This window comes from Carassius carassius, chromosome 49 (assembly GCF_963082965.1).
Source record: "Carassius carassius chromosome 49, fCarCar2.1, whole genome shotgun sequence".
NCBI lineage: Eukaryota > Metazoa > Chordata > Actinopteri > Cypriniformes > Cyprinidae > Carassius > Carassius carassius.
The window spans coordinates 10,986,928-11,009,819 of NC_081803.1; the positions used below are offsets into that span (position 1 = coordinate 10,986,928).

Genomic DNA, 22,892 nt, shown 5'->3' on the forward strand with positions numbered 1-22,892 from the left:
GGTGGCAATAAGTAACATTAATCAAGCTTATATTTGCTAGATCTTGAATTTTTTGCATTCGTTAGTTAGTCAAGAGTCCAAAATGTTTTTCCGAAATTTTCATGTTGAAAAATAAATTCAACATCATGTTGTGTCAATCATGTTAACACATTGCCTCTGAAACTTACGTCTGTCATAACATTTTTTGGATCAGGTTCGATTTTCTGCGTTTTCGCATGCATTATAAATGATATTATATGATATATATTATATATTATATTATTATATTTATATATTATATATTAATTGCATTATATTATACTCATGCAAACATTTCGTACTCTATGTGCAAAGACCTTTAGTCATATTCATCAAGCGGAGCTAAATAGCACCAAAAAAAAAAAAAAACTACACAGACATGTTTACCCATAATTCATACAACAAAATTTTAAATGACTGACACTCACATAGGGAAAAGCAGGTGACTTTGGACACTACATAACAGTTAAGTGATTTATTACTTTGGTGCAAGCAAGAAGCATGAAGTTTGAGGGCAGCACAGGCTGTAGAGCAGAACAGTGCCAGTTTATCCACCCAGTTGTTAAGTGTGAGTCACTGCACATGTGTGTCAGAGTTTCACTTATCACTCTTGAGTGTTTTACCAGGACCTGTGGAGCGCAACATTCTCCCATTTCCGTCCCAGCGTATATATCTCTACCTCTGTCTTCCTGTCTGTCTGACAATATGTATTCACACACACACACCTCAATCCAGGTCTACAGCAGAATCAGACACTGCCCTGAAAACAGCTTGAGATGTTTGTTCAGTCAGTAGATGTTTTTTTTCTTGCCGTGTCAGTATTAACGGACCATGTTTACTGTATCTCCATTGGAATAAATAGCTCCCATCTTTTATCCAGAAAAACACACATAATAATGTTAAAATAAAATGTTAAACACTAAAGTATCTTAAATTGTCTTTATGTGGTTTAATATTTACAGACACAAGTCCATATTTGATGTGTACACATAAGTGTACTAGCCTCCTTTTGATTTATTAATTCAAAATTTGGCAAATTCTGTGACATTCTGCCTCATACAGTAAATTCTATTTGTATGATTCCGCGATTCTGTCCGCTTTTTCCTCATTACTGAAATCATGCGGCCCTAAAAGGTTTATTTACCACCTTGTGTGAATTCAACCAGAACTTCAGAAACATGTGCTACCTTCACAAACGTTGAAGAAGGGAAAGAATGAAGTCTGCGACGTTGGAGGAAATTCTGTAACAAACCAGGAAAGGACATCTATTGTTGGTGGAGAGAGAACGGAAGCTTTGCTAATGCGGTACTGGCTTTATTCTTAGAACTAAGACTGTTTTCTTTTAAGGTTCTTCAGGGATCCAACCATGGTGAGAAGACATTAACTTTGAACTGCTATCTCCTCAAACATCTATTTTTAATAACCGGGCGGTAGATTAAACTCAATAATCTCAATAATGCAACAAGCTTCCATTTTTTTATACTGTCCCCTGGCAGCGAAGAACAGCTGCTGTTCTGCTCTTCTAACAGTGCAGATGGCAAAATCATTGTTGTAATTCTGTAGTTAAAATAGCTAACATTACGTTTGGCTACTTACAAAAATCAATTCAGCACGAAACGGAAAAAGAGTGCGGAAACACTGAGCTCATGTGTTGCAAACACAATAAACTTCAGAGGAAAATGCGCATTACCTGAGTGGAAAACTCTCAACGTTGGTTGCCATACAAAAGACACGTGTCATAAAACAATGAAACAATGTGTCCAGACGTCAGTTTTCCTCATAGCTCAGTATTACAAGAACATAATAAATATCAATGTTTCGTAGTTCATTGCTATAAAAATAATCACAATACATGCAATATATTTAAGATTTACGTCAAAGCTTTATTCACCTAAAAATCTCAAACAGATGATAATGGAGGCTTTTCATGCTTTTTTTAAGCTAAACGTTTTCTGATGAAAGGTTTTTAGCATCAATGCTATGTTTGAGTTGGCTAAATGTTAGCTTACATGCTAACAAACAACCCATGGCTCACAGAGTAAACAATGAAAGACAAAGCAAGGATCATTTATCTTTTAATACTAAACTTGCTTTAACCCACAATTAACTTCTAATTTCACACGTAATTAGATTCATGGAGTAGTGAACCTTCACTAAAAATGTGCTAATTATTTTACAATTTGCTGCTTCAGACTTCAGCATAAAAGCAATGTGTAATTGGTGTAACTAGTGTTTTGTGAGGGTGAAAGGACGTTTTATACAGCACGGCTGTTCTCTTCTGGGTTTGGCATATTCTGGTTTCTTCCATGTGAGCTTGCCAAGTGCTCAGGCATTAACTACTATGAATGGGTGTCATTTAAATTGCATAAGCCAATAGGATAGATGTGAATGAGTCAGAGATTATTACTAAAACCAGAAAATCAAAAAAACAATAAGAAATATGTAATGAGGAACTAAAAATATGTCATTTTGATTTCTTGATAGAGTGTTTATATGATATTGAGGACTGCGCTTATGTGTCAGTTTTGGCCTTCACCAGTTTTTCTGAGATGATTGATGGTAATGATTTCAGAAACTTGTTTTGACTACATCCTTGTGAGGAGGCTGGCAATGAAACCACATTGCTTTGAATGACAGGAACCATCTCTGAACATCAAATAACAGACACTAGACCAAAAATAAACAAAGAATGCAGTCTGTTTTCTTTGTCTGCATGTTTGATTGCAACAACGAAGTTAATACCTGATTCCTAAATCTATCAAAATGTAATTTGCCCCTCAGTATTTCTAAATGTAATGTGAAGTAACATCCTGCCATGTGTCATAAAATGTTAAATATTTCTGTAATTAATGCAACATGTTGCAGTGCAGTTCACTGAACAAGTTATAACAACATTGGGAGTGTTAGCTTTAAAAGAGTTTTTGCATCTGTGAATACCAAAAATAGCTTCACAAAGAATTTAAGTGGAAATAACTGGGAAGAGTACTTTTGTAGGTTGCCTATTAAAGAGGCATTAAAATAATCTGTAAACCACAAACAAATCTTAACATGAATATATATATATATATATATATATATATATATATATTTTTTTTATGATGATGATGATGATGAAGAACACACTACCATTCAAAAGTTTAAAGTTCACACTTTTTTAATGCAAGAAATAATACTTTTATTCAGCAATGACATTAATAAAGAGATTCAAGACATTCATAATGTTACAAAATATTTATATATTTTTAATAAATGCTGTTCTTTTGTACTTTCAAAGAATCAGTTTCCACAAAAATACTGTTTTCACTGTTGATGTTAATAAGAAATGTTTATTTACCAGAATATCAGCACATTATATTGATCTCTGATGACTGATGATGCTGAAAATCATCTTTGCCATTACAGGAATAAATTAAATGTTAATTTTTGAACAGCAGTGTGTGTATATAGGTGTGTTTATGTTTGGCTTTAGCCTCATCTTGTTGTCTCCTATATATAAGCCTACATATATTTAAAAATACAGTACATCACCTTACCTAAGTAAAATGTGTTTCAACATGGATTTCAAGTTGTCTTTGACTTAGAATTTTGAATTATGCTAAACAGAATTTTTTGGCTTTCAAAAACAGGAAAAGCACCATTGTTTCTTCCTGCTTAATTTCCTAAACCATCCTTATTGTTCCTTTCGACTTGAGTTTGTGCACTTGATTCAAATCACTGAACTGGGCACTAAGTAGAGATGATCCAAAAGCGATAATTTCAGTGTTGCATCTGTGCTGGCTGGGGAGAGCTGTTAGTACTGAAAAGCAGACTGAAAACTAAAAAGAGAGAGAGAGAGAGAGAGAGAGAGAGAGAGAACTTTTGATACTGAGGTAATTTTAGGTAATGGCTTCCAGAATGAGAGTTTAAGGTCACTGCAATGTTACAAAGAGATCTTCCAGTACTAGCACAGCCTTTCAATGTGACCTTAGGGTTCCTTTTACAGTACCTCAACAACTAATTTCTCTCTTTATGCTGAAGGGGTTGAAATCTGCTGGGTCATCAACCCACGTAAGAGCAATTGGAAAAATAATCTCACAATTTATCAGTGGGGGCGATGTGAAATTGTAGTAAAAAGTAAAACTGAAATGTAATCAGAATTCCTATACCTGTGGTGTCAAGAAGCCTACGGAGCCTGTTGATGTTTAAATGCATCTATCAGTGTGGAGGATTGAACTCTAGAATGCCATTACAAAGGAAGATCGTTTCACGCAGCTCGACACATTACAATCAATCAGGTCTGCAGCGCTACTGGATTTATCAGTTGCCGGCGAGCAGAACGAATGCAGCAGTTAAGCCATGTCTCCTGCAACACACTTGACCCTTTCACCCTCGGTCGAGTGCAAACTCGTACCTAATCACCGGCACATGGGTTTGTACACCTCACGAAGATTTCAGGCACATAGGTATGAGAGGTTAATGCAACCAGCTTGATGAGGAACTTACTGGTTTTCTCAAGATTTTTATCACACAAAAACATGTTTAGATCATATTTTGCATTGTGACATAATTTTCATGACAATTAAGCACATTTATTCTCCAAATTCTCATTGCAAAATACATTTCATTATAAATAAATATATTACATATCAAGTGAAAAAAGTTTGTGCCGTCAAATCGATTAATCGCAATGTATATAATTCAGTATATCAGTATATGAATACTTTAGATTTTTAAGCAAATTATGACCTGGACAATATGGACATTCACCCACACATTGGATAGATCTGCAGAAAATATGATGTTATTTTCCTTGCTGCTGACATAACACAAATGTCCTCTAAATTCCCCTGACCTGCCTTTACTCCAGTCCAAATCATCTACATTTTCAAGTAGAATCACATTTCAGTAACAATCATTTTGGATGTTCTCAACCCTTCACAGATAGACAACAGAATCAGATCTGCATTAGATCATCATGGTCTTCCATTGAAATTACCCATCCAAGAAGTTCACAGCAGACTGTTGTGAAGGCAAAGCTCATTATAGCAATTTCTTAAAGCGCCTTTGCATTCTCAAGACACAAAATCTATAACCTCTTGAATGTTTCAGCATTGGCTCAAGAAAAGCAATGAATTATTGAAGCGTTTGACTGAAACTATACCCGGGGAGACTGTTACCCCCTGACAGGTTACCAAGGAGAGATACCGTCAGCAGCATTATGTGCTGCCTCAGTGATGCTGAAGCCTGACTGCACTGATAGTGAATAGATAAACCAAGAAAATGGCATGAAATTTCCTAAGAGGGAAGAGAATCCACAAGGTTAAACCATCAGAGTACTTTTCCAAACAGTTTATAGATGTGCTTATCCAAGCATGATGTCAGCAAGATAGGTGCAGCGATAAAGAGATTCATTTGTGTATTACACATCACAAGAGTTTCTGTACATAAACCTTTACGTATGATGATTAATGCGTGCTTATTAATAAAGACGTACACAGACTCGAGCACACGGATTGACGTGTGAGCAGACACAGACCCTGCTGGGCTGGTGTGTTGAAGAGTATAGTCTTTTAGTTTAGCTCTTCGGGCTTCCAGAGAGTCTGCAGTTTCGGGTATGTTTACCCTCCTGCTGATCTTATGTCCTGACCTCCCCTTCATGTAATGGTGTTGACATGGAGGGAAGGGAAATAACCTTCACATGGCTGAAAAAAATACCCAAACCAGTGTTTCTCGGAGGAGCGAAGATCAGGGTCAATGGGTTTAGGCTGCAACCGTAAACTGAGAAATGGATGAGACAAATAAAGTCAGCACTTTGTGCTACAGGTAACGCCAAGAGTCACATCACTGCTGGCACTGAAAACACATCTGGCTTCCTTCAAATGCGATTCTGGGGGTTAAAGGGTGGATGTGGCGGCATCTGAAAGCAGATCTTTGAAAACGAGAGATTGAATGTATGACATCAGCCTTTAATGTGGTCAATATAGCCATAGATGGAAACTATAGACCAGTCAAAGCCATAATTTCCATAGTGTAACATTCATAACAGTTCTCTACATTTGACAATTTGTGGTTACTTTGTTTTCATGATGTTAAATGTGCCCTTAAATGACTTTCCAAGCAAACACCTCAGTCCAAAACCCACCACCGCAACACCAATGCAAACAACCCCCCGAAAAACAACAAACGCTGGAGCGGCTGATCAAGGATGTGTTTTAGAAGTGCACAGGCAGAAGCTGAAGTGCTAAATCAATGACATCAGCTCAGCACAGCTCTTCAGGTTTCTGCTGATGAGGTGCTTCCACAGAAGCAGTAAAACTAGAAAAAAGGAGTTATTAGAAGTGAGGGGAAAGCTCAAGCTTGAACACGAGTCAGTGGACTGTGGATTTGTCTGAGAGGGGCTCTTTCCAGGACCAAAGTAGGACCAAATCAATCAAATGCATTTTAATTTTCCTCCCAGGCCCTGTCAGACTCACAAGAGATGTCCGAGCTGTCAGCAGTCAAGACCCGTCTAAAGGTGAAAAGCCAAATACACAATTATAAATTAAAACATTATATTTTATTGTATATAATTATTAATTATGAAAAATAATAATAATAAAAATAGATCAAATATTTTTGCGATTAAACCAGCAGTTCAATCCCATGTGTTCATAAGAAAAAAATCATGGGAAATCATGGGACTTCTGGGAAAACTGGAGCAAAATAGAACTGCAAATAGCTTTCGCTACTGAAGAGCATTTTTATTTAATGTAATAAATGGCAAAATACTTTAAGCTACGTGTTTTCTATCGATTTGGCAGATGTTGAAATTGTTATTATTAAACTGAAATCATTTTTTATTGAAAAAAAGCAACCACTGAATGCCATTATAGACATTAAACTACTGTAGCATAGCTTTGTAGGAAATCTGTGAAATGGTCAGTTATAGCAGTTTAGTGGTCGTAAAAACAATTTGACCCATAGAATGTTGTGATTGAACAAACATAATCAAGTATTCAAGCCAGCAATAACTCAGCAATAGCCTCAGCATAGAGTACCATGGCTCTTAAAACATGAAGCAAAAAGAGAACAATTGCTCTTGCTAACATCCCCAAAGCGCATAATGTTAAAACCAGCAGGAAGACATTCTTTATATGCTAAAATGCATTCAGAGTAGCACCACAGACACCAAGGAACCCTTTTATTTCTGTCCACATTAATTAAATTAAATCATTTCATGTGGGCCATAAACATCTTGATTCATTTGATTCAGGGACTGCCCAATGATGGCGGCGTTCACATGCTCTCTGTCTCTCTCTACATCTGTTTGTTTAATTTTTACTTTGTTCTGTTTTTTTTGTTTTTTCTCCGCTCTGCTCGCTTACGGCTCAGCTGCGGCATTCCAGTTTACATTAGTCACAAAGTTATGACAGCTAAGCCCGACACTGTATCTGTTTAAGATGCGTCCAAGAATCATTGGTCCCTGCTCAAAGAGCAAAACCTTCGCTATGGGACAATAATGATGCCATACAGAGGATGAAAAAAATAAAAAGAGATGAGCGCTGCACATAAAAGAAAACAGACAGCAATGTCAATCCACAACTCATATCTTAAGTATCAAAACAGAGATCATTTCCAGATGTCATCTGCATATGAACGCAGCCCATAAACAAGCGACAAAACCAGATTCATTTCTGCTGTTCTCAGATTTATGGAACAAGAGAAAGTGTGAGCCTGGCCAAAAGAGTATGGCCTTCTCTTCACGTTGCACTTTTGCTAATTGGACGGCACTGTGCTGAAGGAATGGTACATTTTATTGGTTCTGTCATGTTAAAAGTCATGTTAGCAGCAGTGAGTCATTAATGAATGGCATCTTCTGACACTAGAATGCGGTGTAACTGTCATGCTAATTGAATAACTGAAAATTTTAAGCAAAAGAAGGCCTTTGGTGCTGAGTTGTGACTAGGTATCATGATTGGTTCAAGTTAAAAAGATTCTTTGGCAGTTTTGCATTCCTGAACTCACTTCCTGAACTCTAACCTCTGACCTTGAAATTGTCATTGTAATTCAATCAGCAGGCAAGAGCCTTGTTGCTATCTCTCGCCATTTGCCAAACTGAGACGTGAAACACTTAACCCTAAAAAACAAAACCCAAATCCGAAAAAAAGAATATGCAAAAATAAAATATATATAAAAAATTAAAAATAAATAAAATTGAAAAATATATCTGTATTAAAAAACAGTGACAAATCAGTACATCACTAGCTGCTTCCATACGAAAAAATAATATGCAAAAAAAAAAAATATATATTTACATAAAAAATAAATATATAAAAATAAATTAAACAGTGAAAAAGTAGATTAGCTATGTTTCCATCCAAGTTGCAAAAAAATTTATATGGAAAAATAAAAACAAACAACTAAATTTTTTGTTGCTAGGTAAGTTAAACAGACTGTTCCGGCATAGCGTTGCATCCCTGTGCTTACTTTCTGACCTCTAACCTTTGACCTTGAAACTGTGATTATAATCGATCAGCAGACAAGAGCTTAGTTGCTATCTCTCGCCATTTGCTGACCCGAGAGATGAAACACTTAACCCTAAATCAAACCCAGACCCAAACCCCAGGTGATTGATTCCTGGAGTTAAACTATAATTTTTCTTCAAACAAGTCTTGATTTATTTTCACTTCTTTGCTTTGTTTAAGCTGCAGTTCTCTGCATATATAGTAGTGCCTGACATTTGGGAGCGATAGTGTTTAGTGCCGGTGCTCTTGTTTGCAAAATCCAATTGCTGAAATCCAGGCTTGACAGATGGCCTTGGGTCTCCAATCAGCACCTCGCGTGAGGAGTGCCTCAGATTGATAAAACAGACATGTACAGATATTTACACATGACTGCCAAGACAGACCATCTCTGGAGAAACACGAGAGGGGCCCCCGATTCCCCCCTAACCCCATCCCCTGCTCCTTTTCTGTTTAACATGCATTTCTTAAGCCCTGTTTAGCTGAGAAACAACAGTTAAAGTTGGAGATGTTTAAGTTTAAGGGTAGCAATTAAAACAATTTCCTCAAATATCCCAGAAAAAAAAATTACCAATAGACCATATGCATAAAGAGCATGCTGGAGTGAGATCATTGTTAGTAAAGCACATTTTCCCATTACGTGATTTTGTCATGATGGAAAACTAATGGAAAATGTCCTTACTTTAACTGAACACAATGGGTTGCCGAATCGATCTAGATTTCAACAATAACCTTATTATGATCTCCACGACTCTACGAAAAGAAGGCTCTCAAATACATCTACACTTTCATTTTAATCTATTGTCATTAGTTTTGGCTCAGCAGGCCAGGCAGACAGCAGTTGCACTAACACTAAACATACCCCCAGAGCGCTGGAGGCAGGGATCACTCCACCTGCTGTGGGGACGATGGTTTTAAGCGGGTGACAGAATCCGGGTGGGGTTGGGTGACAGCTGCCCTGTTATTGGGAGGTAAAGAGAAGGCTGGGGTTTCCTTCTCAAGATTACAACCTATAATTCCCTATTATGTTCACAGTTGTTGGTCCCCATTGATTTCCATATTATGGGAACAATAAGTCAATGGGGACCATCAACTGTTTGGTTACACACATTCTTATTTTATTTTATTTTATGTTTAACAGATTAAAAAACCTCATATAGGTTTGGAAGAACATGAGTGTGAGTAAATTAATTTTCATTTCGGGGGAAACTGCTAATATGACATGAATGAGAATAATATACTAAGTGAATATATGCCAACCTTCTGTATGTATCTATCACCAGCTGGGTTCAAGCAGCAGAAATCTGCTTAATGTAAGAAATGATTAAGTTTAAAGCTGCAAGGTAAAAAACTAGCATATTTGTTGCCTTACAGAAATTGCATACATGTCCAGCAAAAGTTTAAGCATAACAGATGACAGTGTTCAGTGTTCATCATCCAGTTTTCAAAGCAATCAGTAGATCAGGTAGTCATTATGAAAACATGGTTTAAGCTAAAAGCTGTTGTAGCCTGTTTACTGATTTGGCAGAAGATCTGACATGCCACAGATCTTTCAACGAACACAAATTAAGCGGGTACACTTTCAGAGTAGTAAAAGATTGGCAGGTCAGAAATTAAAATCAATTCAAAACAAAACAAAACAATTTAAATAGTATTGGTACGAATTCAATTTTGTACGAATAACATTTTTTGTACTCTGTTGGGTTGCCACTTCTAGCAAAGTGTAAAATCTACAATCAAAACAAGTTAAGAACCACTGCTTTAATGTCTGTCTTCACAGTTGATGTGACAGGCATTGTAAAAAAACATAAAACTCTCTTTGAAATCAAATCAGATTTACTCTGAAGAAGCAATGATGCAGGCAGGGTTTCTTTTCTTGTAATGTACTCTACTTTAGCTCTAAGGTTACACATAAAAAAATAATAAAAACAGCAATCCATGGTCACGCTCTGTCCGTCTATTCAACTGTCATGGTATCCTTATGTGTGAAGAAGAAATAACTGGAGAAGAAAGGGAGAGAACAAGATAGACACTCCCTGTGGCTAAAGAAACTGACCACTCTCCTAGCACAGGGTTCAGTTTAAAGATGATAGTCCCTCTGGGAAGTAACTAGGCACAACATTTAGTCATTTCTCACCTTCATGCAGATATCAAAGACTTATTTCCACCACTGAAACAGCTGCCTGACTCATTCTCACTCATAACAGATGAGGAGGCCGGACAGAGGAGGAGTGGAAGAACTGATTAAAAGGATCACCAACAACGGTGTGCCAAAAGAAACCATCACACCTGACAGACAAACAGAGACAAATGAAGACTGTATGTGGAGAAAAAGAGAGATGTGAAGGGGAAAAAGTGAAAGAGGCCCATAGGATAAAGATGTCAGGTAGAGTTATAACTTAAGGCCGGCTGCTAAATGTCTCGAATAACACTACGCAGATCTTGGGCACCTGGCTTTTGCCCAGCCTGAAGGGTGGTTTTTCTTTTTTGCAGATTGCCACGAAACACTGGAACGATCAGAATAATTTCCCAAAAGAAGAAATATGAGAATGCTTTGCCATCTTTTGATTCCCTTACATGCTTGAGGCAACAGTTGGCATAGTATGTTTCAGTTAATAACAGAGATTCAAAGCAATTGTGGATCTGATATAAAACAGTGTGTGTGTGTGTGTGTGTGTGTGTGTGTGTGTGTGTGTGTGTGTGTGTGTGTGTGTGTGTGTGTGTGTGTGTGTGTGTGTGTGTGTGTGTGTGTGTGTGTGTGTGTGAGTGTGCGCGTGTGTGTGTATATGTGTGTGTGTGTGTTTGTGAGAATGACAGAATAAAGGAAGTGATCGCTCACTCTCATTCTCATTATGTTGACTGACATATAACAGAGCAACACAGTAACTCTTTTCCCAATTTCGGGCCACCATGGTCATTACAAGTTGCATGGTTAGAGAAACTCAAGAAATGAGCCTAAATCCTAAAGATGCAAAGTCTTCACTACATCTAGGATACATTAAGGGAAATGTTCCATAAATACTCAAGTTACTGCTTGGAAACATTTCTCTCATCCTACCTTGAAGGCTGTGGTGTGTCCAGGCTGACTGAGCCAAACACAACTCAATCAAAAAGTTTTGGATCGGTATAGATCCCTTCAAAACAACGCCAGTGAAACATCCACACTATGGATAACAAAGGCTATGTTCTTGATTCAGAAAGTCTGAACATCTACACCATGGAAACATGTTTCATTTTAAAAGTCTCCAAAGTAGATTCTAGGTTTATTGATTTAGGAATACCCTGACATTATAATGACACCAATAAATACATAATCAGCTAAAAACGATCAATTTTGTCTAAATAAATGAAAAAATAACACCAAAAATTTAAATCTATAGTTTTAAGTGCTAAAGTTATAAATTTACAACGTAAAAAATGGATATTCATGTTGAGATTTGTTGAGATTACATTTAAAAGTGTTAAATTTGTGTAATTTAGAGACTGTTTCCGCTGGTCCACAACCAGGTAAGTTAAAACTCCAGACCCAACAGTTTCCTCCTAAATCAACAGTGTCCTGATAATGCCTAGCTGCCAAGCTTCTCTACATCACCACTGTTTGACCTTAAAATAGTCCCAGACTCAAATCCCAGGACTCTGTTTTGGCAGCACATACATACAGTGCTGTACTGCAAACCTTAAATATCACTGTAGCATACGTTTCAAATATATATTCCAACAACAGCAAATATATTTTGCCTTTCAGCCTTCAACCCAGGAACTAGGCCAAATTAGTTCACCAGAGACTAATGTACGGAAACATACGTTAACACCTAACCATCAGCTGGAGACAAGAACCCTCTAGACTTCTATTTCACAAAGAGTAGATAAAGGATGCTTTAAAGTGTCTTTCTGGACTCCTGTGCACCCATAGTGCTCCTGTGTCTGGTCTGCTGGGGTTTAGATGGGCTAAATCTCCCAATGCTGTTCCCTATGATTCATTTAAACTGTATTTAGACACTCCTCATTTCCTCCTGGTGAGGGAAAACATTTAGCATCCCACAATGCCCTGGAGCATGCTGGTCTGCTCAAAATGGATAGCATCCTCATGGTTTAAACCAGTCGGTTTAAACGTATGCAAACAGAAAACTGTATGTTCGGAAGGAGAATAACAGAGAAAAAAAAGGATGGACAGACAAATAAAGACAGAAAGACAAGACAGATTGGATATAAGGATGGACAGAAAGATGTATGGATGGATAGAAAGATGGATGGATGGATGGATGGATGGATGAACAGAATGAAGACAACATGCAGGCAAACCTAAAGAATGAAAGATGCATGGTAGGACAGTTAAGGCATATAAAGAAAAAACAGGCAACAAGAAACATGGATGGATGGATGGATGGATAGATGGGTGGGTGGGTGGATGGATGGATGGATGGATGGATGGATGGATGGATGAAAAGATTGAACAAAGGGAAAAATACAAACAGACAGAGAGACAAAGAAAAAGAAAGTGAAATAAAAAGACAAACTGAAAGAAATATGACTTGAAGGATGGAAGGAAGTAAGGAAGGAAGGAATGAAGACTGAAAGTAAGATGGCAAGAAGGACGGACAGAAAAAGACAAGCAGAAACATGCAAAATAAAATAAATATTGAAGGAAAGGAAAGAAAAGAAAAGAAAGAAAAGACAGACAAGACAGGCAGAAAGAAACAAGCAAGAAAGGATATAAGAAAGCAAGAAAGAAAGTTTTGCTAGAATACCCAGATATTTACACCTAATCTTTAAACCCAGATCCTGGAAAGGAAAGCGAGAGATGGAAATCTTTAAAGCTCACATTGTTACCACCAGACAGGGCATATAAATTAAACTCTGCCACACATTGAAGCCTCACTCCATACATCAACCAAAAAAAACTTTTGCTTAAGGACAAAAAGAAACTATTCCATTTAATAGCCATTTTCACCAGCTAAAATAAAAGGGCACTATTGTGGAGTGACTCCCAGGGATCTGAGTGGCGTTCTGGGCTTGGGTCTGACACTCAATCTAAACCGTCGGAGCCCATAACCATAAGACAAATGGGGAGTTTGATGTAAAAAATGTAAAAGTCATGGACCTGGTTGTCTATTATACAAATAAACAGAGAAGACTAATTACCTTGAAAATGAGGTTGTGTGGCATTTTTCCAATTTAGGGGAATGTTTTTCTCAGGGCAGCTGCAGTTGAGAGGCTTTCAGGATGAGGGCGTCAGGGTGCAGGCTAAGAGGTTAAACTTGACACTCTACATTAAAAACATGGTCAAATGCTTTTAAAAAATGTGTAAAATGTAAAGACAAGCAGAAAATGCATAAACATGCATAAAGTCTCGGTCTTGTTCTGGGTGAAACGAAAAAATAACAACAAATACTTTCTAACGATGCATTGTCAAATTGTGGCTTTGTTCAACTCAATTATCTGCAGAGCCAGGAGGTTAGCATACCAAAGATAAATGAACAATTATACTATGCTCCCCCTCAATTGAATCCCTCAATTTTCTTTCTTCTCCTCGTCTCTCTTCCCGTCCCATCTCCTTTTTTCTCTCCCCTGCAGCGCAACAGTGACAATGCATTTGCGAGAGAGATAAAAAATGGCAGCCTGTTAAAAATAAATAAATAAAGATAGGCAGATTTCTTTTACGGGGAGGCCGGGAATAAATTCATTCATTCAAAATCAAAAATGTCAAACAGCTACAAAAATATTTTTCCACCAAACACACTCCAGATGTAGGTGAGCTCCCAGCTTCACCTCTAAAATTCCCGTATTGTATTGTTTGTGGTACAACAATGCATATTCCTATTAGGAAAGCAAATTTTTTCAATTGCAGATAAGCATCGAAACAGCACTGTGGTCAAGACAGCATATCTCTCATCAGTATGAGGTGTTAGCTTCCTGTTCTGGAAGGAAGCGATTCTTTAACAGATGAGGTAATCCAGTTTGAAAATTACACCATCTGACTTCACTGGCGTCCACCGCTCCATTTAGAATCAGCCTTGCTACGATAACGCCATTGTACAGATTAGAGAAAACTAAAAGTCTGAAACCATTACACAGAGGTTGATAAAATCATCAAAGTCCTATTTATGTTTTCCTATGGGTATTTAATACTTTACATGTTAGCGATCAACAGATTTACATTCCCTTCTTTTTGAATTACTTCTAAGCTTGCCAGACTAAAACTAAGAAGAAATTATTTATTTTTGAATAAATTTTATACATAAGCATTTTAATTTAATCTGTATTTATTTAAATGAGATGTAAATTTAAATAATTAAATTTAATTAAAATATTTTAATAATAATTTTTAATTTAATAATAATTACATAATACATATTTTAACATAATGTACATAAAAATATTATTACTGATTAAAATTGTACACAATGTACTAATAAATGTAATAAAATATCCAATATATTGGTGCACACGTATAAATAATAAAACTAAATCTGCATTATCAACCTATATAGCACCAATATATTATGCATCCCTATAATCAATACATTCAGCACTTATGAAAATCAGATGATTACAAGTGCCTGCAAACCAACTGAAGCTTTAGCAGCTGCTGTTTACAGAACCAAACATTCAGTAAGGAAGTGGCGTTCTCCATCAGGGGACTGGATTTTCCCGACAGCCACCTTACAGATCATACAGCGTGCCTGTTTTAATTAGGTCAGGGGCAAAAATATATATGAGAAACCAATCCTGCAAGAAATCCCCTCTGCCTGTTTGATCATTATCCACCCAGACAAAGGGCTTTGTATTAGATCACTTCACAGCTCTGAGACAGGGTGGGGTTGAAGAGATGTGGCACTTTGCTCTCAGATTGATGGTTAATATACTTTTTTTTTTTTGATTGCAGAAAGCGCAAGTACTTTGTATTGGTCATAGAGTGTCAACATGCCTTTATTGTTCTAATTATTGTTGTGGTGGAGTGATTTGTTCTCTCTTTAGCTGTGCATAATGGTTTGCATCTGTGTGGCAAGAGGTACAGTGAGCCCTCTGTAGATTTCATACGGTGGAAAATAAGGCTGCCGAAGATTAAGACCAATTTCCCTTGTGGTAAATAAAAATGGGTTTATGGGTTCCTTTAGGTTGTCAAACTATTTTTTACGGGTTTTGATTACGCCACAAGTAGGATCACAGAGCAGTGCTGATGTAGGAGATGTTGCCCGAACAACCAGTTTTAAATCATTACGAATATCAAAAACGTTTCAGAATGGGAATGGTTCCATGTACAATGCGTTTCATAAACAATGAAATGGCATCCACTTGCACCCATAAACATATTGACATGCAAAACAGTTGAAAGTGCAGATGAAAGTGCACAAATGAATTGTGGATTTTTCTAGATCTCTTGACGAAGGACTATTAAAGATTTACAAACAACAGCAATTCACATCAGTGTAAACTCCATTGCCTTTCATTCCAACGTTCTATTTATCCTAATCTTGCATCAGTTTTCTTTCCCTACATGTGCCACCCCATGGGTGTCGATTGCCATAGTAACAAGGTTGCTAAACCTAACTAACACTCCTTTTTCCTCTCCTTTTTCTTTCCCTCAACCGCTCAGTCAAAACTGGTTTGTATAGCAGACCCCAGACTTATACGCTACACTACCCTTTCAGATCAAAACTCACACTCACAAAGGAACAGATTTTGTTGTTTAGTTTTGTTGTTTAGTTTTGTGTGTCCCGTCACAAAAATACAACACCAAACCTAGAATAATCAACATGGAACCCATTTGTATTATGTGATAAAATGACAGCCAGCTTCAGTCAACCGACAAAACAATCATAGGTCTGACAACCTCTCTACATTTTGAGTAAATCACTCGCATATGTGACTAAATCTTCACTCTGGGTGAATAAATAATGTCTAATATTAGTCAATGGCTCATAAATTCTCAGATTTTACTCACCAATGTGTGAGTTGGAGGCTAAGTATAAGTTTAGCACAGATATGTTTTCACTCGCTTGAGAGTTTCACTCTCCATCAACCGATCTGTGCTTTTTTTTTTCAGTTAATCTCAATGGATGTGCAGCGCACCTGTATTTGACAAACCGTAAACTCTAGTGTGAAGGCACACAACTCACCGTTGCTTTGTCTCACACACACAGAGAGAGAGAGAGAGAGATAGAGAGAGAGAGAGAATTGACACGCTACATGTAAACAATATTTTTTATTGTATTTTTCTGGCAAAATAACACAGTTCCTTTGGAATTCTTCAGCTTTTAAGATCTGCTGGTTTCTCCGGTAGTGGGCGGAACTAATGTGCAAATCTCATTGGCTGGCACTCACCTATTATCGTCCCTTTTTGATTTCAGCAAATCAGTTTGAGCCAGGGGCGTAGTTTATGGGGGGGATCGGGGGGAGGTAACCCCCCCAATATTCAAATCCATCAGTTACAACCCCCCCATTATTTCAACATGAAAATCACAGTAGATCAAATGAAAAATATAATATGAAAAAATAGAATTCATTTATTTTGTAAAAATAATTTTGTTCCTAATCAAATATGAGTATGTCATAATAAATCAGACAAAAAATACTCCCCCTCCATTGAACCGATTGGTAACGCCCAACCAATGAGTCGCACTTTCACCAAAACAAGCGAGTGGTGTGTTTGAATGGGAGAGCACACTGTTAATGTTAACGCCAAAAAATGAAGAGAAGCGCTGCACAGCGGACTATATTTAACTGCTGGTCAGAGAGGGATGCAAAAAAAATAAAGCATACTGAGAATGAGGTATGAGAATATTGTGTAATAGTTAGTACACACCACATATATTTTAGCTAGCTAAGTTAATCCATTGTAATGTATTTAGCTATAACTATCAGTATAACAAGTTACCAAAGCAGCTGTCTGTTTTGCTAGTATATTTTTCAATAGTGTCTGTAATTATCAACGACAAAAGTATTCACATCGGTGTTTGTTTTCTTACTAAATTAATCTGACTTTTGAACGAATTGGATGAATTAACGATTTAAGTGGCTAACTCATTAAAACAGTGAAACGCTGCCGCCTACTGGCGGTTTCAATACTTAATTTCTTTCTTTTGATAATCTCTGCTATGTTAGAATTTTATGAATGATGATTATACACAAATTTCATAACGTTATGAGGTGTATAATCTCTTAACATGTTTTTATAACAGATTTGAGGTAAATATAGCAGCAGGGTAGAAAAGTCAGCAGAGGGAGAGGAGGAGCAGGTGATCAGGTAAAGAAGATGCCATTCAATCAATAAAATAAAATAGGAAACAGTATAGAAAAACAGCAGATTTGTAAAGTTAGGCTATACATTAATGCCTTTAATGTTTTAAAGATGTGTTTCCCTTTAGAAAAAAAATTAAAATGCATTAAGGTGGAATGTAAAAATCTTAAAATAAATGTCTAAATGTTGTCTCTTTCATATTTCTATATGTTGAATTTGTAATCAGTTAAAGCATGTTGCCAGATAGATAGATAGATAGATAGATAGATAGATAGATAGGAAGAAATAAATTATCCAATAACAATACACATTAAAAAAAAAATTTTTGAAAAAAATAACGGGCAGCATACAACGTTCAACCCCCCCAATGTTCAAACCAAATCTACGCCCTTGGTTTGAGCAAAAGCACACAACCTGATTAATATTCATGAATCCAGCAGCTCATTAATCCTTAGTACGTTAAAGTTCTATCATTAAATAATATTGATTATCATATTATAATGCTTGACTGACTGATGTTAAGAGTGTACTTTCAGATACTTAAGAATGCCATTTTACAAACATTTATAAAAAAAATTATACAGTACATATATATATACAGTACAGACCAAAAGTTTGGACACACCTTCTCATTCAAAGAGTTTTTTTTATTTTCATGACTACAGGGATTAAAGTGAAAAAAATTCTTCTGACTGAAATTTTTTTTCAGGCCAAGTAATATTCCTTTCAATTTTTAAATAGTCGAGACCAATAGCATTTTAAGGGGAGACGTTTTAAACCGCTTTAATGTTGCCAGATGGCGTATTTTAAAAGCTATTTTAATCAATGAAAAAGAAAAAAACTTAGCTTGACAAATAATCAACCATCTACATAACTTTTCAGTGCATGTTTTTATTTATCTTATAAGACCAAACAATGTTTTATGAAACTCTTAATTAACAGGAAAAAAAGATAAAGTAACAGCACCACCATTAAAGTGCTATTCTTGTGCAAAAGTCTCTAGAGTGCTTTTTACTTCTTCTGCCTTTTGGCTGTGAAACCATATTCCTGAAGCTTGGCTACACCAGACACCCGTTTCAGTGTTTGACTACTAACTACATGTGCAGGAGTTGCTCCATGTGAGGTGGAGGCTGTAGCACCAGTGCGTTTAACTCCAGGGATGGAGGAGGTGGAGGCTGTAGCAGCAGTGCATTTAACTTCAGGTTTGGAGGAGGTGGAGGCTGTAGAAGCAGTTTTATGTTTAACTCCAGGGGTGGAGGAGGTGGAGGCCGTAGCAGCAGTTTTGCGTTTAACTCCAGGGATGGAGGAGGTGGAGGCTGTAGCAGCAGTGCATTTAACTTCAGGGGTGGAGGAGGTGGAGGCTGTAGCAGCAGTTTTGCGTTTAACTCCAGGGGTGGAGGAGGTGGAGGCTGTAGCAGCAGTGCATTTAACTTCAGGTTTGGAGGAGGTGGAGACTGTAGCACCAGTGCATTTAACTCCAGGGGTGGAGGAGGTGGAGGCTGTAGCAGCAGTGCATTTAACACCAGGGGTGGAGGAGGTGGAGGCTGTAACAGCAGTGCATTTAACTCCAGGGGTGGAGGAGGTGGAGGCTGTAGCAGCAGTGCATTTAACTCCAGGGGTGGAGGCTGTAGCAGCAGTGCATTTAAGTCCAGGGGTGGAGGCTGTAGCAGCAGTGCATTTAACTCCAGGGGTGGAGGAGGTGGAGGCTGTAGCAGCAGTTTTGCGTTTAACTCCAGGGATGGAGGAGGTGGAGGCCGTAGCAGCAGTTTTGCGTTTAACTCCAGGGATGGAGGAGGTAGAGGCTGTAGCAGCAGTTTTGCGTTTAACTCCAGGGGTGAAGGAGATGGAGGCTGTAGCAGCAGTTTTGCGTTTAACTCCAGGGATGGAGGAGGTAGAGGCTGTAGCAGCAGTGTGTTTAACTCCAGGGATGGAGGAGGTAGAGGCTGTAGCAGCAGTGTGTTTAACTCCAGGGATGGAGGAGGTAGAGGCTGTAGCAGCAGTCTTGCGTTTAACTCCAGGGGTGAAGGAGGTGGAGGCTGTAGCAGCAGTTTTGCGTTTAACTCCAGGGATGGAGGAGGTAGAGGCTGTAGCAGCAGTGTGTTTAACTCCAGGGATGGAGGAGGTAGAGGCTGTAGCAGCAGTGTGTTTAACTCCAGGCGTAGAGGAGGTGGAGGCTGTAGCAGCAGTTTTGCATTTAACTCCAGGGATGGAGGAGGTGGAGGCTGTAGCACAAACAGAAGAGGGGGAACCTTTCTTTACTTTTTTAACCCTAACTGCTGAGAGGACCTTCACAGCTTCCCTCAGTTTCCTTTCCTTTTGCTTGTCAAGGTTCTCCTTCTTTTTCTTCAATTGATTTTGGTATGTCCCATAAGAAGACAGGCACGATCTCCTCAATGCAGGGGTAATTTGTATTTTGGAGGCAGTTTCGCCAATCACCTTCATGTGGGACTTGATAATGGCTAAGCCTTCATAAGTCTCAATGTTTAGCCTAACCCTGTCTTTCTCAATTATGTCATCCATGATGTTAAACGATCCTTCCACAAGAGGGCCAGTGAACAATGATAGAAGAGCCTTTACCAACTTCCCTAAGATGGGGAATCTCATTCCTCCTCCTGGCATCTTCATGGCAAAGATCTTACTCCACCAATCAACATCGATTCGTGCAATGTTCTCCTCAAAACATTTGGCCAGTGCTCCTAGATCTGTATCAATCTGGTAGGCTCGCACCTCTTCATCCAGTTGACCCAACTCCTCAGACTTCACAGCATTTGGCAAGGCCTTGGCCAAGGTGTTGAATGCACCTTGAACTGATTCGTGGAGAATCAATGATGGCGTCAGCACAGATAAAGAGTTGATGATGTTGTTGTTGAGGGGAAGGTTTTTCAGGAGGTATGTTGCTGCCTTTATGTAGCCTTCTCTGAGAGAGCTGTAGACCTTCTGCACCCAGGGCTTCTTTTCCACTCTAGCCTTGTTTAAGGCAAAGAAGCTGAACTTCCCCACAGACAACCTTTTGTCAGTGTACTGCAGGTCTCTCTTGTGAACATTAAGCTTCAACAAGCCCTTTGCACTCAAGGGGATAGTTTCAGGCTTCATAAATTTTGAGAGAAGTTCCCGAACCAGTAGCACCATTTCAGCATGCAGCACATGGATCATGGGCTTTTCATTCTGCAACTTCTTCAGGAACACCTGGAAAGTTGGAAGTACACCTGAAAATCACAATAGAACCTGATTAGAAATGTGTCTGAATATTTTATCCATTTATTCATTATCACATTAATAGTAATGTAACATACTCTTCCTTGAATATTACAACCCTTTATATATTTTTTTAGCTTTATTGTTTTATTGTTATTTTCATCTGTATAAATTTACTTTGTTTTGAAATGTGCTGTTTAAAGGGATACTCCACTTTAAAATGAAAATTCTGTCATCATACAGATATTTAGAAGAATATCAATAACCAGAAACTGTCTGGTTACTGACATTCTTCTAAATACATTCCTTTCTGTTCAGCAGAAGAAAGAAATTCATAAAGGATTGAAACAACATGAGGGTGATTGTATGATGACAGAATTTTCATTTTAAAGTGGAGTATCCCTTAAATAAAGTTTAGTAGTAGTAGTATGAACCAAAGTTATCTGATTAACAGTGATCTAAAAACTGCATTTATGGTTAACTTAGATTCCATTCCAGGATTCCAGGAAAAATAAGCACATAATAAATATACCAATAAAAGGATTTCAATACATAAGAAATCTCTGTACTTTTCTTACCACTTAAAGTGAATAAAAAGTGAACATACCTCGGTATAAATCAATCAGGGTTGTGAGCTTGTCAAACTCTGAAAAAAGCATACAGATGCGCATCTTCCGATTTTTGTTGACATCACTTCCGATCTTCGCAGATTTTGCCATTTGCTGTTGCAGAAAAATTATTCTGGCCTTCTCATCAGATGTAACTGCATGCTTATCAAGAAGCTGGTTTAGGAGCCATCTGCATCACAAAAAAGCATATACACAAGGATTAAGGAGAGAAAACAGACATTGCTATTTCTAATTGCCAATACTTAATTTGTCATGATATAATTTTTGTTTAGAGGTCAAGGCACTTTCCATCCCTCCTATGAAGGTTATTTAATAATTTCACTGCATCTGTAATGAAGCCGAGCTTCAATATTTGTCCTTATTTAACCCTTTAAGTCACTACTGTATATCTATTACTTGATATAACCTAATTGATCATTGATATATACACACACAGACAAGTGAATCTCAAAAAATGAGAATATTGTGCAAAAGTTATAATTTTGATGATTATTATGGCTTACAGCTTATGAAAACCACAAATTCAAAATCTCAGAAAATTAGAATATTACATGAAATCAATTTAAAAAAAGGATTTTAAATACAGAAATGTGATGTCGGCCCTCTGAGAAGTATAATCATGCATATGTATATAGTTAAATATACTAAATATATTAGTTTCACCTTTTAAGGAAAAAAGAAAAGAGAATGCTATTGCCATGTACCTGTGTTTGTGTTGATCATGAGGAGACAGGACGCTGTAGAAGTGCACAACCAATGGATCCATTAGCTCCCGTATTCTGTTGCACACATCTAGCATTTGCAGGAACCTGCTGCTGATGGGACGTATTAGGCTCTTATTCGCCAAATGAAGTAAGGACTGAAACTCAGAAAAAACTTCTTTCTGTTTTGGTGATTTTTCAATGTCATAGTATACATCAGAGCAAAATTGTTCCACAAATCCCTGGAAAGGATTTAAAAGGGCTTTGGCTGCATTTGAGACCATATGGACAGTGTCTCCGCTGATGTCCAGGAGTGATGGATTTTCTCTCCTGATTAGTGTCTCTACTCCAGACTTTTTCCCTCTCATTACATTGCAGTTATCCAACAGTATACCAACAACCTGATTCCAGTTCAGGCTATATGACTGGAGAATGTCTGTCAGTGTGTGTGTGATTGTTAAGGCATCTGCAATATTCATTTTCCTTGAGGCCATATGCTGAGTTGCCACTTTACCCATATCCTCATCAAAGTATCGAATAAGAACATTCAGATTCCTGTCCATGTTTCCATCTGTTGACTCGTCTACATTTAAAGAAAACATCTTCGTTTTCAGCTTTGTTGATAATT

The 22,892-nt window shown here is 37.6% G+C and overlaps 2 protein-coding genes across 2 annotated transcripts in view; both read right to left on the minus strand.

Moving 5' to 3' along the window:
- LOC132132129 (protocadherin-16-like) overlaps positions 1 to 22,892 on the minus strand; it is a 109,757-nt gene that overhangs the window by 44,562 nt on the left and 42,303 nt on the right. The window lies entirely within an intron of this gene.
- On the minus strand, positions 10,782 to 22,827 carry LOC132132317 (uncharacterized). The gene is made up of 4 exons (XM_059544703.1): positions 22,268 to 22,827; positions 21,542 to 21,732; positions 19,891 to 20,945; positions 10,782 to 10,787 (listed from the first exon to the last, which is right to left on the minus strand). The coding sequence occupies exons 1-4, from the start codon at positions 22,825 to 22,827 to the stop codon at positions 10,782 to 10,784; spliced, it is 1,812 nt and encodes a 603-aa protein (XP_059400686.1).

What these genes read in the sequence shown, in the direction of transcription:
- LOC132132317 (XM_059544703.1), bottom strand. Translation starts at nt 22,827, where the DNA reads ATGGACAGGAATCTGAATGTTCTTATTCGATACTTTGATGAGGATATG. An exon ending in CATGATCAACACAAACACAG is followed by an intron (nt 21,733 to 22,267) that starts GTACATGGCAAT and finishes TTTGTGATGCAG; the next exon opens with ATGGCTCCTAAACCAGCTTC. An exon ending in CCTGATTGATTTATACCGAG is followed by an intron (nt 20,946 to 21,541) that starts GTATGTTCACTT and finishes TGTGATTTTCAG; the next exon opens with GTGTACTTCCAACTTTCCAG.